Raw genomic sequence first — 16,852 nt, 5'->3', positions numbered from 1 at the left:
GGCCTCGTTATGTTGACCAGGTTGGTCTCAAACTCCTGTGCTCAAGCGATCCACCTCAGCCTCTCACAGTGTTGGGATTATAGGCATGAGCCACTGTGCCCAGCCAGAAAAAAAATATTTAAAAAGGCATATATAAAGTAAGTGATTCTGAGCAAACAATTTCTGTGTTTTAGGGAGTTTGTGATATTGCAGTATTTAAACGTTTAAGCAGCCACAATGTTGTTGACACTGTCCCAAAACTGTAGTATAATTACCTAAATCAATTGCCTTTTTGCACCCAAAGACCCAGTGTGACCCTATTTAAGAGATATTTTAAAAAGACCCTGTACTGTCTTTTAAAAATATCTATGAAATAGGTTTTGAAAAGATGAACTCTAGGCTTTAGTATCACATCAACTGCCTGCGTAAAAAAATATAAATAAAACATTGAATGTATATTAACAACCATGATATTGTCTCTGTTTATTTTTCTGGATTAGTATCACAAGACAGCAATCAACAGAAAGCTGCAGGAGACCTAACATGCTTACATGTAAGCAGCCCTGATGCTCAAATGAAGTCCTCCTTAGTTTACTGGGAGAAATGAGACTGTGTTAAAGGGGCATCATTTGCCCCTATATGGGGAAAAAATTTGATATGCCTATAAAAGACGGATTTACAAGAAAGACAGAATTTAGAGTATAAATTCTTATTAAAAAATCTTGAACAGTAAAATGCGGCTTGGTTATGCAAACTAGATCGGGGTTGGCAAATGTTTCCTGTTATGGGCCAAAGAGTAAATATTTCAATTTTAGGTTTTGTGAGTCAGGAGGCAAAATTGAGGATATAGGTAGTTATATAATGAGAGAGGAGAAAAATATCAACAAAATTTCACTAAGTTAAAAATGTAGTAATCATTGAGTATAATTTTTTAAATAACAGAGGTTTACTGATGAGAAAAATAAAAATATTTCTTTTGGGCAAGGGATTTTTGTTTAATTGGGGTTCAAAGTTAACACCGCAACTGTTCATCTGCTAATGACCATCTGTAATGAGATTTTTACATTTCAATACAGTAAATCTGTATGTAATGAGATTTATAATTCATCTTTGAAAATGTCTTTTCAAACAGGTAGCACAGCTAACATATCAATGCATAATAAACAATGCTTTGCCATCTAATTCAAAAATAAAAAATCCCCTACCCACAGTGCTTTAAAAGTGTAATGTTAAAAGTCCACTTTTCTTGTGTTGATATGAAGGCTGTATACTGACACTAAAAACAATAAAATGTTACAATATGGTGCTATGCATGGCCACTTCAAATACTATCACATTATACATATCTCACTGTGCTTTGCAGTGTATCAAACAGCAGTGTGAAGTTGAAGAGAGAATACTTTTGTAAAGTCTGTGCTGCAACTACTCAGTTCTGGTGCTGCAGCATAAGAGCACTCATTGATAATATGTACACATATGAATATGACTGTGTTCCGATCAAACTTTATATGAAATTTGAATTTCATATACTTTTCACTTCATGAAATATTATTATTCTTTGGATTTCTTTTCATCCATCAAAAAATGTAAAAACTACTTTTAGCTGATAGGCTGTAAAAAACAGGCAGTGATAGTGGGCTCTATCATCGGGCCTGGGGAACCAGTTTGCTAACCCCAGAGGTACCTATATTCTTACCTTCTGGCAAGCTGCCTTAATTGTTCAGCACATTCGTTGTCTGATTTCTGGTTTGTAAGTTCAAGGATGTTCATGGTTCTATGAAAATGGCCACATGATAAACTCACACTAACAGCTGTTTCATGTTTATCTCCAGTAAGTACCCATACTTTGATACCAGCCATTCTCAATGCTTCAATAGTTTCTCGAACTTTATCTTGTAGTCTGAAAAGAAACAAGTTAGTAGAAGAGAATACTTTAATGATTGTATTTTAAGTTAAACTACATAGTATATTTAAGGTTAATTCTAAACTCGACATATCTCATCATAGTGAGATACGTATAATGTTATTGTATAATATAGCAATATAACTGGAATTTTCTCTCATTAGAACTCCTATTTTATTAAGAAGTCTTACGTATCAAATCAGAAGATTTTTCTCTTTTGGTTTTGATTAAAAAAATCTCTCAAACCACTCACAGTTCAAAAATCAGACTGTAGAAAACTAAGGTCTAGATAACTTTAGGTGAGTCTCAGAAATCTCGTAAAGACAACCAAAAAGTAAATGAAAACCTAGATTTTAAAATATGCAAATACTCGTCTAGGTGGTGGAGGCAAACATGACAACAGACTTAATCTGTAGAATTTCATCTCACAGAATTCAGCGAAATTTAAGAAACTGTGAAACAGACATTGAGATAGGTGCTGGGAACAAGGACAAAGAATAAATGGACTTCAAGGATTTCACATGTTAACAGAGAAGTCTTTAAACAAATAATTATAATACAGTGCCACAAAGACAACAACAGAACTACCTACACTGAGACTTCACAAAGAAGATAATTTTTAATCCTCTTAGGTGTCAGGAAAGATCTTAACGGAGTGGGGCTAATATCTGAGCCATACTTTATGAATAGGTAGTCACAGATGGATGGTGAAGGGAAGAATCACCCAGGCAGAAGGACAACAAAGGCACAAAATAGAATAGTTTTAACTACAGGTGGCGTGATGAAACATAAAGTGGAAGGGGACAGTGGTAGGAGGGAATGCAGGAGAATTAAGCAGGTGCTTAAAGTCTTTGCATAACATGCTGAGAAGTATTCTAAAGATTCAAGCCTATAAGAAAAACTATAGAGCTGGTTTCCTTCATCTAGTTCAGAAATCTGGCCAAAACAAAAATTGCGTATCTTGACTTAGAAAAATTAAGACTTTAGTTCTCTATTTTGATCTTAAATATATTAGTTTATCATATGATGTTAGTAAAGAGAATTTGTGTCACATATTAGAACACTTTGTTAGAAAAATTCTTATGAAAGAAAAATAATATTGTTTACTTGTCTGAGTTACCTGTCTTCTACTGCTGTGGCTCCAAGTAGTATCAGGTCTTTCTCTATGAACTGGAAAACATCTGCTAATTTATCTTCCCGCTGCTGCAAGGCAGTCCTGGCTTCAAATATGCGTTTATCTATTTCTTCATACTCTTTCGATGTAAATTTTCTATATGCTATACACAGAGTTCTTAGCCCTTTCTAAAATAAACAAACAAATATTAAAGACAAAAACTGAACACAAACAGCTAACAGAAAATCAGGAAGTCACTACCCAAATATATTGAGGATCTATTACCAAAAGTCAATCACAGATCATTTAAAAAGTACTATCACCTAGTGACAGGAAATAAAGTGTCACAAAGCCCTACTAATGTGAGTTATGGGACACATACACCTCTTTCAACTTCTGATGTTTTCTTAAGTTGCTCAGAATAATTTAGGTCACTGAATTGCAGAATGTTAGAGCCTAGAATGGATCATAAAGACTATCTGATTAGTGGTTTTTAAACTGTGTTGCATGAAAAGCCATAAAGTTCTAGAATGATGCCTTCAAGACTGTTGAGAGAGACAGCTGCAGGTTCTACCTTCCTGTTTTAACTTACAATTCCATTTTACCTATTTCACGAGATTTTCTTAAGCAAAGAAGACCATAATTTCCTGAAGATTCACTGTATGACAAAATGTGCCTTTCAAATAAATAAGTCAATAAAATAGCCATTATAAAAAATACTTATTAGATTTATCAAACAAATTATTTTAAGTAATATACCTTCACCAGTGAATTGGAATCAGAATTGATTATCTGATTCTACTAGGATCAAAATTTTCTTATACTATTCATCTCTGAAAGCTGGTATCTAAATCTAATGACTCACAAAAGTCCCTTTTCTTGCTATATGCATTTTCCTCAGGCAAACCAATAACAAATATTCTTTTTTATTTTTAGAGACAGGATCTCACTCTGTTGCTTAGGCTGGAGCACAGTGGTGTAATCTTGGCTTACTGTAGCCTTTAACTTCTGGGCTCAAGTGATCCTGCTGCCTCAGCCTCCTGAGTGGCTAAGACTATAGACATGTGCCACCACACCTGGCTATTTTTTGGTAGAGATGGGGGTCTTGCTACATTGCCCAGGCTGGTCTCAAACTCCTGGCCTCAAGTGACACTGCCTCAGCATCCCAAAGTGCTGGGATTACAGGCGTGAGCCACTGTGCTGAGCCCCATAATAAATATTCTAATAACAACTTGGAAAGGGTAGACTTAAAAATACTATATGACACTATTTAGCAGATTTCCAAATACTACCATTCCCTGACTTATAAATGACCCATAGCTGCAAATGTGCTTCTTTTAATAGTTAAAGGACCATCTGTTATTAATATATAAATTCATTCATTCTATAACAAATACTTTCTGAGCACCAACTATGTGCCAGCATTATTTTAAATGTTAAAATGGTGGTAAGGCAGAATAATGTCTTTGTTCTCACAGATGTTACAATGTGGTTAAGTAAAGTGGAACATAAACAATTAGGAAACAAATTATGGGAGAAAAATCATAAACTGTTAAAGGCAGATGAGCAGAGGTATGGGACATACATTTATAGACATGCAAAAATGAGAGATCATGAAGTTCTAAGACTGAGAGAGACCTGTGTAGTAATTTTGCTTTTTAAATGAATGATGCTCTTTGACTTAGTAAGATTCCCCTGCATTTTTTACTTTGTAAATAAGAGAGATATAATTCACATACCATAAAATTCACCTCTTCAAATAGTACAAATCAGTGGGTTTTTTTTTTGCATATTCACAGAATTGTGCAATTATCACCACTATCTAAATCCACAACATCTCACTGATCCCACAAGGACTCTCCTTTCTCTCCTTCCTCCAGCCCTTGGCAACCATTAATCTGCTTTCTTATGAAATTGACTATTCTGGGTATTTCATATAAATGCAATATATGGCCTTTTTTGACTGGCTTCTTTCACTCAGGATAATCTTTTCAAGATTCATCCATATTGTTGCATATATCAGTACTTCATTCCTTTTAACAGCCAAATGATATTCCATTATATAGATATACCACATTTTGCCTATCCACTCATTAGTTGGACATTTAAGTTATCAGAAATAATGCTGTTTATGAACACTCATGTATAAGGTTTTTTTGTGGACATGCTTTCAGCTGTCTTAGGTGTACACCCGGGAGGAGAACTGCTGTGTCATATAACAACTCTACGTTTACCTTTTGAGGAACTTAGCCAAATTACTTTTCAGTGTGGTTGTACCATTTATACTCTTACCAGCAATATGTGTATGAGGGTTCCAGTTTCTCCACATCATTAGGATTCCCCTGTATTTGTTTAATAAATACCCTTTTAAAATAGCATAGTTTGAGTAGACCTTGCAACCTGACGGTATTCAGGGCCGTATTCTGTATATAAGCCCTGGCTGCAGAATAGGTTTGAAGAGAAGATACATTTTGCAACTAAAGCCAGCTTTCACAAAAGGAATGTGGAGCCAATACATGGTGTAACACAACTGCAGAATTTCCATAATTTTTGATAAATTATAAAAAATAAAGTCCAAAATCTTTCACAAATATATCTTTCCCAGTGTTTTACATCATAGAAATTTGCACTTACCAAAGCAAATTCATCTACATGAATTCTGGTTTTTTCTATTTCTCCACCTATACATTTAGGGAGAACTGATGACTCGGCTCCTTTAGCAAATAATAACTTCTCACCTGGAGACAAAAAAATGCGTTATCAAACTCCTAATATGACATAAATAACAATTCATCGAAGTTTAGATTGGTTACCTGAAGGTGCCTGAACAATTACACTCATTCTCCTACGATCTGAATCAAATTCCAGAATATGAAGTAGTTTGTACCTAAAGAAAATAAGAAAGACAAAAACTTACTTTTTGTGAATAATAGTAAGTGATTATATGGAAATAATCCATATATAAGATAAAATGGCTAATTTAGAACAAGAAATTAATCTCATTTTCATGATGATAGGTTACACGTCATTAATAATAGGAAAGAAACAGAAGAGACTGACATTGAGTACTTACCAAATGCCATGTATTTCACATACCTTATGTCATTTAATACCCATGAGAAGCCAAAGAAGTAGGTCTTACCTCATTTTTATATATGAGGACGATTAAACTCAGAAAGATTAAGTAATTTGCCTAAAGTCAGATGAGCGTGTGAGTGGCAGAGCAAGAACTGGAATCCAGATCAGCCCAGCCCCATGTTTTTCTGACTAAAAAAGGTGAGTGATTCTCAACTCTCTTTTCTATCCTAACACACCTGACAAACACAACACACATTAATATCAAAGGCTCATTACAGCAGTGACTATGAACCTGGGTGTGTGCGTGTGCAGAGGTGCATTCCCTAGTGCCTCTCTAGGAAGGTACAGAAGAATTTGCGTGGCTAGGTGAGGTGTAGCTTAAAGTCTTCCAGATGAATCTTACACGGTGATTTACGTATGAAATCTTTACATATTTCAAAGAAAAACAATGAGTTGAATAATGCTTTACAAGTTAATGAAATAAGCTAGTCAGGATCTCACATGCAAGCAGCCAAGGAATGGGCCCTGTTTAGTATGGAAAAGCACAGTTTGGAAAAGCACAGCTGGAACTGACACACGAGCAGAACTGCTAAAACCATGAAAGGAGTAAGGATATTAAACATGAACTAACTGATCAAAGAATGAAAAAACTAGATATAGACTACTGTTCCTTTGTGTGTGAAAGATAAAAATCACAGGGATTAGAAGGAAAGTTTTCTTTTTCAATGAGTAGAAACCTATGAAACTCCTTACCCAGGAGCATCTCAAAATAAACATACAAGTAAATTTGAGAATCACTAAGCTAAAATATAGATGAAATATTAAAGCAGACTACTGTTGTAACTATGATGAGATACAAAACTCTACCTCATTCTAGAGTAGAGTTCAGTAACTTTTTCTGTAAAGGACAAGAGTAAATATTTCAGGCTTTGCAGACCATATATCGTCTCTGTTGCATATTCTACTTCTTTTTAAAATAACCCTTTAAAAATGTAATGTGGGCCGGGCACGGTGGCTCACACTTATAATCCCAGCACTTTGGGAGGCTAAGATGGGTGGATCTCTTGAGGCTAGGAGTTCCAGACCAGCCTGGTCAACATCTCCACTAAAAATGCAAGTATTAGCCAGGCACAGTGGTGCATGCATGGAATCCCAGCTACTTGGGAGGCTGAGGCACAAGCATTGCTTGAACCTGGGAGGTGGAGGCTGCAGTGAGCCAAGATCGTGCCACTGCACTTCAGCCTGGGTGACAGAGCAAGATTCTGCCTCAAAAAAAAAAAAAAAAAAAAAGAGGGGGGGCGATTTATGGGCTGTACAAAAACAGAAAAGTAGGCCAGATGTGCCCTGTGAGCTACAGTTTACTGATCCCTATTCTATATTATATGCATTTAACACAGAGAACATTCCAACATATGAAAAAAATTACCGTTCCAGTTTTCCAAGTGTTTTAACTTCCATAGTTTCTTCAGAATTGCCAATAAATACAATACCAATCCTAGACATTAAAAGGATAAAAAAGTGAGACTTAAAAACAACACTGCATATTTCACAATGTCACTATAGCTTAATTTGAATAAAAACATTTAAAATAGAAGTTTAAAATGCATTTTAAAATATTTTCTCTTAAAAATACATCACTACTTTGGTGCCAGAAGTGCTGGCTGATGCCTGTAACCCCAGCACTGTGGGAGGCCAAGACAGATTGATCACATGAGGTTAGGAGTTCAAGACCAGCCTGGCTAACATGGCAAAACCCCATCTCTACTAAAAATATAAAAATTAGCCAGGTGTGGTGGCCTGTGCCTGTGGTCCCAGCTACTCAGAAGGCGGAGGCAGGAGAATCACCTGAACTCTGGGGGCAGAGGGTACAGTGAGCTGAGTTCACGCCACTGCACTCTTGGTGACAGAGTGAGACTCTATCTCAAAAAAAAAAAAAAATACATATATATATATATATATATATATACACACACACACACACCTTTAAGAACTAGAAAGATCAGAGTTGGTGTAGTACAACATATATACACAAGCATTTTTCATAAATTCTATTACACGGATTTTTATAGTACTCAGACTTTCCAAGAGATCTTTAAAAAAGATTCAACGCAAGCTTGATACTAAAATGACTTCAAATTCTCATTTAAAATTTAATTATACTTCTATTTTTATGTATTTATATGAATTCTGACAATAAAATGAATTTATGTTTGAAAATTTTAAATGATGACTCTAGTATTGTTACACTTATTTAAAAGGTGTTTTTCTGAAGATTTGGAAATTAGACTAAATTACCTTGCAGCAGCTTCTACTAGAGCCTTTTCATCTGGTGAAGATGCATAGTACTCCAACTGTGAGGGTGCCAGGTTGGACTGCCAGGGACCATCACCAGTGCATTCAGTCTGGACATTGCTAATCTGTACAGTGTGACAGAGACTGACTGCTTTAAAGAAGAGATCATGTTCTTTAATCTGTAAAAATATAATTAATATTCATGATAAAAATACCATTTCTAAATATCATTTTTGGAAACCAGAAGCAGAATTCTAAGATCTAGAACAAGAGTGCTACAACCTTGATTGCCTGAATAGCTGGCTGTTTCTGCCTTCACAAAGTAAAATGTCACATTTGCTTAGGACTCTTCATCACATGAGCAACTTTTTAGGGGGTACAACCAAACTGCAAGTAGAGGAGAACACTCTTTTATAGAAAAAGTGAGGTCTCAGAAAGTATTAAGTAAGTTTAAGCTCTATTTTTCAAAGAAAGTCTTCTTCACTTCAAGGCAGTAAAGAGCTTTTCTTAATTACGTTCCATTTAAATACTCAAAGAGCTGAGGCAGACACACTAAATAAGTTAAACTAGGCTGTAACCACATATTCTTAGGATATTTTATAGTGTTGAATCAAAGATAGGAATTTCAAATATATATTCCTTGCTCCACTAACACAAACTTTTTTCCTATAACTCATCAACTACTGAAGAGAATTATTTCATTTGAAACCCTTATTTATTAATGTAAACATTACTTACTAGTTCAGTTTCATTTTCAGGACTGGTTCTGAAACAGGAACTCGCTGTAAGATGGGATAAGTTGTTAAGATGGGATAAACTGCTAAGATAAGATAAGTTTCCTTCTGAAGAGTCTGGTGTTGGTCCTTCAGGTACAAGTCTACCATTGATTTCTTGGTATTTCATGCCATTAATTGAACATTCCCGAAACTGCATCTCATTTTCTGTTAGTGTACCAGTTTTATCTGTGAACAGGTAATCTACCTATACAGATAGAAAACAAAAGAAAATAAACCTTTGTGTTCATGGTCCTATGTTAAACAAGAAAAAAAATCCCCGTCCTTGCTCTCCTGAAGTCGAGTTTATCTATTAATAATGATATATGGATGCTAAGATTCTTATAATCCAAGCACAATTAAATAAATAAAGATGCCAAGAAAAGAAAACAGGGTAACACAAAATAGTTTAAAGCTACATAGATAGATTTTGAAGTTTGTGGCATCTTTAGGTACTTGTTTATCTGTAGAACTGACTGAGAATTTGGTATTAATGCGTATTTTGTTTTTTGGCTGAGGTATTTTAAGTAGTAAAACTCAAGAATTATCTCTGAAGCAGGGTGGAAAGGATGCTTAATAACGTAGAATGTGAACGGGTATCTAAGTGAGGAGAAATAGTACAGAGCTGGAAACAGGAATACACAATGATAGCGACAGCAACACAAGACATTAGCGGGGCCAACTGTCTAAAACAGAAATTGAAACTGAGGACAGACAACAAATTTAGAGAAAAGAATGAATGTTTAAAAGAAAAATATAGTATTTTTAAAAGTAGGTAAGACAAATCATTTTATTACTTTTGGAGATTAATTCCAGAAAAATTTCTTTAAAAGAAGGTAGGTCAAAGAAAAGAAGGATGTAATAGTCAAGTCTTGATCCAACCAGGATCATCATGAAAATTTGGTTACTGCAATAATGACTTGAGAAAGAAGTCCTTTAAAAAGGGATGTAGAAATCACAAGAGAAGAAACAAACTACAGACCAACATCCTTTATAAAGAGATGCAAATCAACTCCAGAAACACATAAAAAGAATTATATACTACAAATATATGGGATTTATCCCAAGAATTGCAAGATTGATTCAACATTTTAAAAAAATCAATGTAATCCATCATATTAATAAAATGGTACTTGACCTTCATTTTATTAATAAAATAACCATCAAAATTGGTGCAGAAAAAGCATCTGATAAAAATCTAATACCTTCATGATAAAAGCATTCAACAAACTAGGACTAAAAAGGAAGTTCCTCAGCCTGATAAAGGGTATCTATTAAAAACTCACAGCTAACATCATACATCATGGAGAGAGAGAATGAAAGCTGGTCTTCCTAAGATCAGGAATAAGACTGCTCTTGTTACTTTTACTCAACATTGTACTTAAGGTTCTAGCCACGATGATTAGGCAAAAAATGCGAAATAAAAGTTAACATGACTGGAAAATAAGAGATAAAACCATCTCCATTTCCACATGATATGACCTTGTATACAGAAAACCCTAAGAAATTCACTGAAAAAAAAAAAAAAGAATAAATGAGTTGAGCAAAATTCCAGGAAAAAAGATCAATATCCAAAAAGAAAGGTAGGGTTAAATTTGGCAAAAAAATTGTTTTGACCAAGAAATAAAGATAAGTGAGAAACTGTACTTCAAGACTCATATTTTGGGGAATAGTAAAGAAAAATATAACACCTGAGACATAGAAATTCTGCTATGTGTAAAATAATAATAAAAGCCAATAATTGTACAGCACTCACCACATTCCAAGTACTTGTAAGTGTTTGAATTAATTAAATCCTCTCAACTCATGAGGTAGGCATAATGTACATTTTAGAGAAGAAACTAAGGAAGAGTAAGTCTAAGTGACTTTACTAAAGTCAAAAAGCAAATAAATGGTGAAACTGGAAATAAGAGATAGAATATTTTATCTTTGCTATTTGATATTAAATTTTGTCCAGTATCTATAGCAATGTTCAGTTGGAATTTAAAGGTAAATATAAAGACCCCATGCAAGTTAATTTAAAAAATCCCACACATGTAGATCAGGAAGAATGAGGGATGACTTATATGGAAAATATGTAAGATACATTAGCAAGCAAACAGAAATAATACTCCAGAGGTGACTAGAATACAGACTGACTTACCAGTAATGGAGGATTCTTTAGAAAAGAGATTAGATGGTAGTGATGAATAAAATAAAATAACTTTGATTTAAAAGCATATATAAAATCAAGAAGTTTAATCTTTTAATTTTGGAGGTAAACAGGTCATCACTGTAAACCCTCATAAGAGTTGTTTCTTGGATAATATGACAATAAAAAAGCATAGAAAAATATGAAATAAAGATTTCATTGGTACAAAGACAAAATAGGAATAGAAGCAATAAACATATAAGAAATATTTGCAGTTTCAAAAGCAGAAAGTGGGGCTGAGAAAATTAGTAATTAAAGAAATGATCACCAGAAGTTTCTTGAAGACAAAGCAGACATGGGAACGCATCCACAGTGTGAGGGCTCCAGAAAAACAATTCTATCATGAAGGAAAAAGGAGGGCAAGAGAGAAGCAGACACGGGTATGCATCCACAGTGTGAGGCTCCAGACAAACAAGAATTCTATCATGAAGAAAAAGGAGGGGAAGAGAGTTGAGAAAGAAAAGGTCAAAGACTGGAAAAATTTCACATGTACCCCAAAACCTAAAATGAAATTAAAAAAAAAAAAAGGAAAAATTTTGTTCAGAAAAGTAAAAATGGGCCTTTCAGTCTTAAACATATGATATATAATTAAAGAAATGTGACATGAATTATTTAACATAAATATTAAGGCCTCCTAAATGCTACTAAAAATAAATGGATCAACTTGCAGTTAAACATGACAGGTTAAGCACATTTAGTTATCTCTGCTTCTCTTATAACTTCACCATGAGGATAAAAAAATAAAAAAAGAACAAAAATAACATTAAAAAAGTCAACACGAGATGCAAGACTGACACAAATTTGGAAGATGGAAAGGAAATGAGTGAGTGACACTGATTTACCAGAACTTAGAATCTGAAACACATGTGATGAAGAAACCCATTCTTACAAACTCTCAGGAAGTAACATACCACCCCTGAATGTCGGAGTATAGGATGAGGCTGAAAATTCAGGGTATCAGAGTAGTTTAAATTCTGAAATCTCTTTAAAAGTTGCGAACTTCAGAATGCCCCTCATTTATTGGAGCAACAGCCAGTAGGTGTATTCCTTTAGTAGGTTGAACCAGAAAGAATCTGGACTCCACAGACAGCTGAACACAGAAGTACGGCAGTGCACTAAAAACAGATTTCCATTGGCCAGCTCCAGCAGTTATAAGGAGCAGAAATATTACCTGCTGGGCTTGTTAGCCCATTACCTTAAGGTGTGGCCCACTGTATCAATAGCTTCTGATAAGCATATCACTGCCTCACTTTTTCTTTTTTTTGAGACAGGGTTTCACTCCTGTTGCCCAGGCTGGAGTGTAATCCACGATTTTGGCTCACTGTAACCTCCACCTCCTGCACTCAGGCGATTCTCCTACCTTAGCCTCCCAAGTAGCTGGGACTACAGGTGCAAACCACTGCACCTAGCTAATTTTTGTATTCCAACTAAATTACGTATTTTTTGTTTTTGTATTTTTTTGTAGAGACGGGGTTTTGCCATGTTGTCCAGGCTGGTCTTGAACTCCTGGGCTCAAGCGATCCACCCACCTGGGCCTCCCAAAGTGCTGGGATTATAGGCATGAGCCATTGAGCCCAGCCTTTTTTTTTTTTTTTTGAGACAGAGTCTTACTCTGTTGCCCAGGCTGGAGTGCAGTGGTGCGATCATGGCTCACTGCAGCCTCGACTTCCTGGGTTCAAGTGATCCTCTCACCTCAGCCACCTGGGTAGAGCACTTTTAAACTTGATGACAGCCAAATATTAGCATTCATTTTAGGATCACTCCTTACATAAACGGTAGAATCCGAAACAAATTATAATCAGTTCTGCTATAAGACTGTCTTGAAAACACGAATTTATCCCAATGCAAATGATACATAAAGGGACGATTTGAGCATAATGCAAACTGCTCAAATTTTGCCCAAACCTCAGTTACTATCTCAGTTCACCATGTGTTATGAGTCACACTCGTCCACATCTGGTATTACAACCTTCCCTCTGATTTCAGATAACCTTCTTTCTAACACTTAACAGTAACACATACAACTCTTCTGATGCCTGTCTTCCATAGGCAAACTTCAGATCTCTTCCAGGTAAGTGCCATATTCACTGCAGTATTTGTGTATTTATTAACAATTTGGCAAGTGCCATTTTTATTAGGTTTCTATTTTTAAAAAAATGTATTACTGATGAAGTTTTTGTGTTGTGCCCCTAATCCCATTCTCTCATAAACCCTGCGGCTTTTACTAAGCAATTTTGCATTATGCAGTGAATTTTAGGAATGCATATATCACATTATAGCAGAATTGATTGTTTTGGAAAATGAACTACAAGCAAAGGAGCAGAAGAAGACTTTGACTGTCATTAATATCCTCAGAAAGATAAAAAAATAGATTATGTTCAAGAAATGGAATAAAAGGTAACTTAAAAAGACTATTCAGAGAATACCAAAATATTAGAAATTAAAAATATTATAGCAGAAATAAATCAAAAGATACTGAAAAAAGAGAAAGCAGAGAAATTCTACCAGAAAGTAGAATATAAAAACAAATAAATGAAAACTGAAAATTGAAGTAAGAGAATTAAAGGGTAAATATAAGCGGTATCACATGGAAATAGTAAGTTTCAAAACAAGGAAAACATAGAAAGACATGTTATAAAAGAAATAATACAAGAACATTTCCTAGAATTGAAGGATATGTGTTTCCAGGCTGAAGAGACTCACGGAATTCACTGCCAATGAAAGAAAAAATAAAAAAGGAGAAACCAACACCAAAGTGCACCATCATGAATTTCAGAACGACTGCATAAGGAGATACTAAAGCTTCCAGAGATAAAACAACAGATCATACATAAAGAATTGGGAATCAGAATGGTACTGGATTTCTAAACAGCAAAACTGGAGGTTGGAAAACAATAAAATGCCTTCAAATTTCTGAAGATTCAAATCTGGAATGTAATACCAGCTAAATTATTAGTCAAGTATGAAAAGAGAATAAAGATGTCTTCAGACATGCCAAGTTTCAAAATATTTTCCTCTCATACATCCTTTCTCAGGAAGTTATTAGAAGATGTGCAGCACCAAAAGAAAGTAAGCTACAGGTGGGAAGACACTGGATGCGAGAAAAAGGAGATCCAAAACAGGAGAGAGGCAAAAGAATTTCCAGGGTGATGGTAAAGGGAAGTCCAGAGTGATAGCTGAGAAGCAAGCACAGAAAGAATAAAAGATTAAGTCCAATGGGAGCAGAAAGGTGAAAGCCTCCAAAGACATGGCTACCCAAAAAAAAAAAAAAAAAAAATGCGGGGAGGAAGAAAGGAACTCCTAGATTACCTGATATGTTTGAATATGCAGATGTGCTACATATTATCAGAGACTTGTTTAGGGTATATGAAAATTAAGAAAATGAAAAAATAGAGCAATTAACTCTTGAGAAAACAAAATGTGTAAGAAGGGAAATGTAATTTTAGTATTACAGGGCACACCTATAGAAGTGGGAATTAGTGAACAGTATTAAAACAACCATAGTGACGTTAATAAAAACTTTATTAAATCCCAAATTGTGATACGATAATATTAGAGGGCTATGGAGAAGCAAAGTGGTTATGTGTCTGGGTACGTGTGTGGGAAGAGTAGTATGAGTTGTCTTTATATTCCATAGTAGATAATGTCTAAAACTTAAGAATGAGTATCAAATAGAAATATACTGGTAAATAACAAAAGAAGCAACTTAAGATTTAAAAATTGGAAACAGCTAGGAGTGGAGCAAAGGAGGGTTGTTTTTGATATAAGCGTCATAATATCTTGTTACATTAATCTTTGTACATGTATTGCTTTGATAAAAATAACAAATTAGAAAAACAAAATATTAGGATCATTTTCACCTGTCCAAGCTCTTCATTCAGATCAGAAGTATTGACTTGAGCTTTCTGATCTGATTCTTCATGATACAGATCAAGATCCCAGCCAATAAAAAATGATCCAAGAAATTTCTGCATTTCGACTGTCACATATAATGAAATTGGAATGATGAAATTGTAGAGAACCAAAAAAGCAAGGAAGTCCGAAATAAATCTCAGAATCTAGAAGAGAGGAAATAATTGCTTGATAAGAAAATAAACACTACAATTTCTTCAGTATTACTGAAGAAAATTACCAGAAAGTTTCATGCCTACATAGACCATCAACTATATTGAGCTAGAATAGACTCATGAATTGAAATTCATTTACTGAATTTCATTTATTGAAATTTTATTCATTTATTGAATTGTCTTTTTAACATTACATTTTCTGTTTATTTTATTGCTCATTAGAATCTTGATGAAGTAAAAATGAAGAAAAGGTTAAATTCAAATAAATTAATTGGTTACTTTCAAAAGCTAACAAAAAGCCTGGTAAGACTGAAACTACCTTTGGCAAAATTATAATCTCTGGAGTGTACTTATCTCATTCTTCTACTACCCTTCAAAATCAAGTAACTACTAAAAGTTGAGGGTAACTTTTAAAAAGTTATAAAGTGTGAGGCTAAAAGTGCTAGAAATTATAACTCTTAAGTAGAGATTATATAGGAATAGCCTACTTTAATGGCTTTAGCAGCTCCTTATTTCAACATGCATTTGTGAAAGAAAAAGTACCTAACTGTGAATGACATTACAAATATGACCCTGTGATTATTTGCTTTGTAGTTTCTTGAGATCCTCTGTCTTCCAATACATAGATTTTAATCTAAAGTGAAATCTGGGGAACAATTATTTACCCAAATTTTAGGTTAAATTCTCTTGGTAGTTGATGTTTAATCAATTAAAACATGATATAATTTGCATATTACTTCATGTTAAGACTGGTAATAAGCATCCTTGAATTATTTAGAGAAAATTAAAAATACAACCATTTACTCTTTGATTCATTTATAAGATATGGTAAAAGGAAGAGAAAACTGAGTTTGTAGTATTAATGTGAAATGCAAATATAGATGGATTTAAAATCTTGTAACCTCTTTGAACTATTCAAGTCATGCAACAGGGAATACAACTTCTTATGCCATAAACTGCAAAAAGCGTACCAGTACAAATATGCTGGCTTTTCTGCATTTGTAATGCCATTTCTGTCACCCTTCAATACTAACGGTTTTAGGATTACAGTGGCCACTCCTATCAGAAGTCACTACTAAAGCCAAATAATGTTTCCTTTATGACACAGTCAATAACACCATAAAATACCTTACTGCTATTTCTTTGATGTTCTGTTTTTTGGTTATACCAAGGTTCATCCCATTTTTCTTCAGCTTGCCATGAATACTTCAAGATAGTACTGATGACAGCTTCAGATATAAGAATTACTAGATAAATTATCAAAAATGTATTCATTGACCTAAAGGAAGAAAAAGAGAATATAAAACATACAAGTTATGTATTACTATATTCATCTGCTTGGAAATTAATACTTGTATTAGAGAACATATTAAAACATAGAAGGTATTACTGTAGCTATTTTAAAACACACAGTTTTTGTTTTCAAGAAATAACCATTCAATAGAATTTATTTAT

General features: G+C 34.3%; 1 protein-coding gene across 7 annotated transcripts in view; it reads right to left on the bottom strand.

Moving 5' to 3' along the window:
- ATP11B (ATPase phospholipid transporting 11B (putative)) overlaps nucleotides 1–16,852 on the bottom strand; it is a 117,703-nt gene that overhangs the window by 41,816 nt on the left and 59,035 nt on the right. For all 7 annotated transcript variants that reach the window (XM_021674510.2, XM_021674511.2, XM_064366845.1 and 4 more), the window contains exons 11-19: nucleotides 16,526–16,676; nucleotides 15,191–15,388; nucleotides 9,105–9,347; nucleotides 8,370–8,545; nucleotides 7,501–7,569; nucleotides 5,810–5,883; nucleotides 5,631–5,734; nucleotides 3,003–3,184; nucleotides 1,676–1,879 (exon numbers count right to left, since the gene is read on the bottom strand). In XM_021674510.2, the coding sequence (XP_021530185.1) occupies nucleotides 1,676–1,879; nucleotides 3,003–3,184; nucleotides 5,631–5,734; nucleotides 5,810–5,883; nucleotides 7,501–7,569; nucleotides 8,370–8,545; nucleotides 9,105–9,347; nucleotides 15,191–15,388; nucleotides 16,526–16,676 (1,401 nt within the window). The remainder of the gene's footprint in view (nucleotides 1–1,675; nucleotides 1,880–3,002; nucleotides 3,185–5,630; nucleotides 5,735–5,809; nucleotides 5,884–7,500; nucleotides 7,570–8,369; nucleotides 8,546–9,104; nucleotides 9,348–15,190; nucleotides 15,389–16,525; nucleotides 16,677–16,852) is intronic.

Source organism: Aotus nancymaae, unplaced genomic scaffold (assembly GCF_030222135.1).
Source record: "Aotus nancymaae isolate 86718 unplaced genomic scaffold, 86718_ANA_hifiasm-v0.15.2.pri h1tg000067l, whole genome shotgun sequence".
Lineage (NCBI taxonomy): Eukaryota > Metazoa > Chordata > Mammalia > Primates > Aotidae > Aotus > Aotus nancymaae.
The sequence above is the reverse complement of the archived record's forward strand: the minus strand, read 5'-3'. Positions and strand labels throughout refer to the sequence as shown.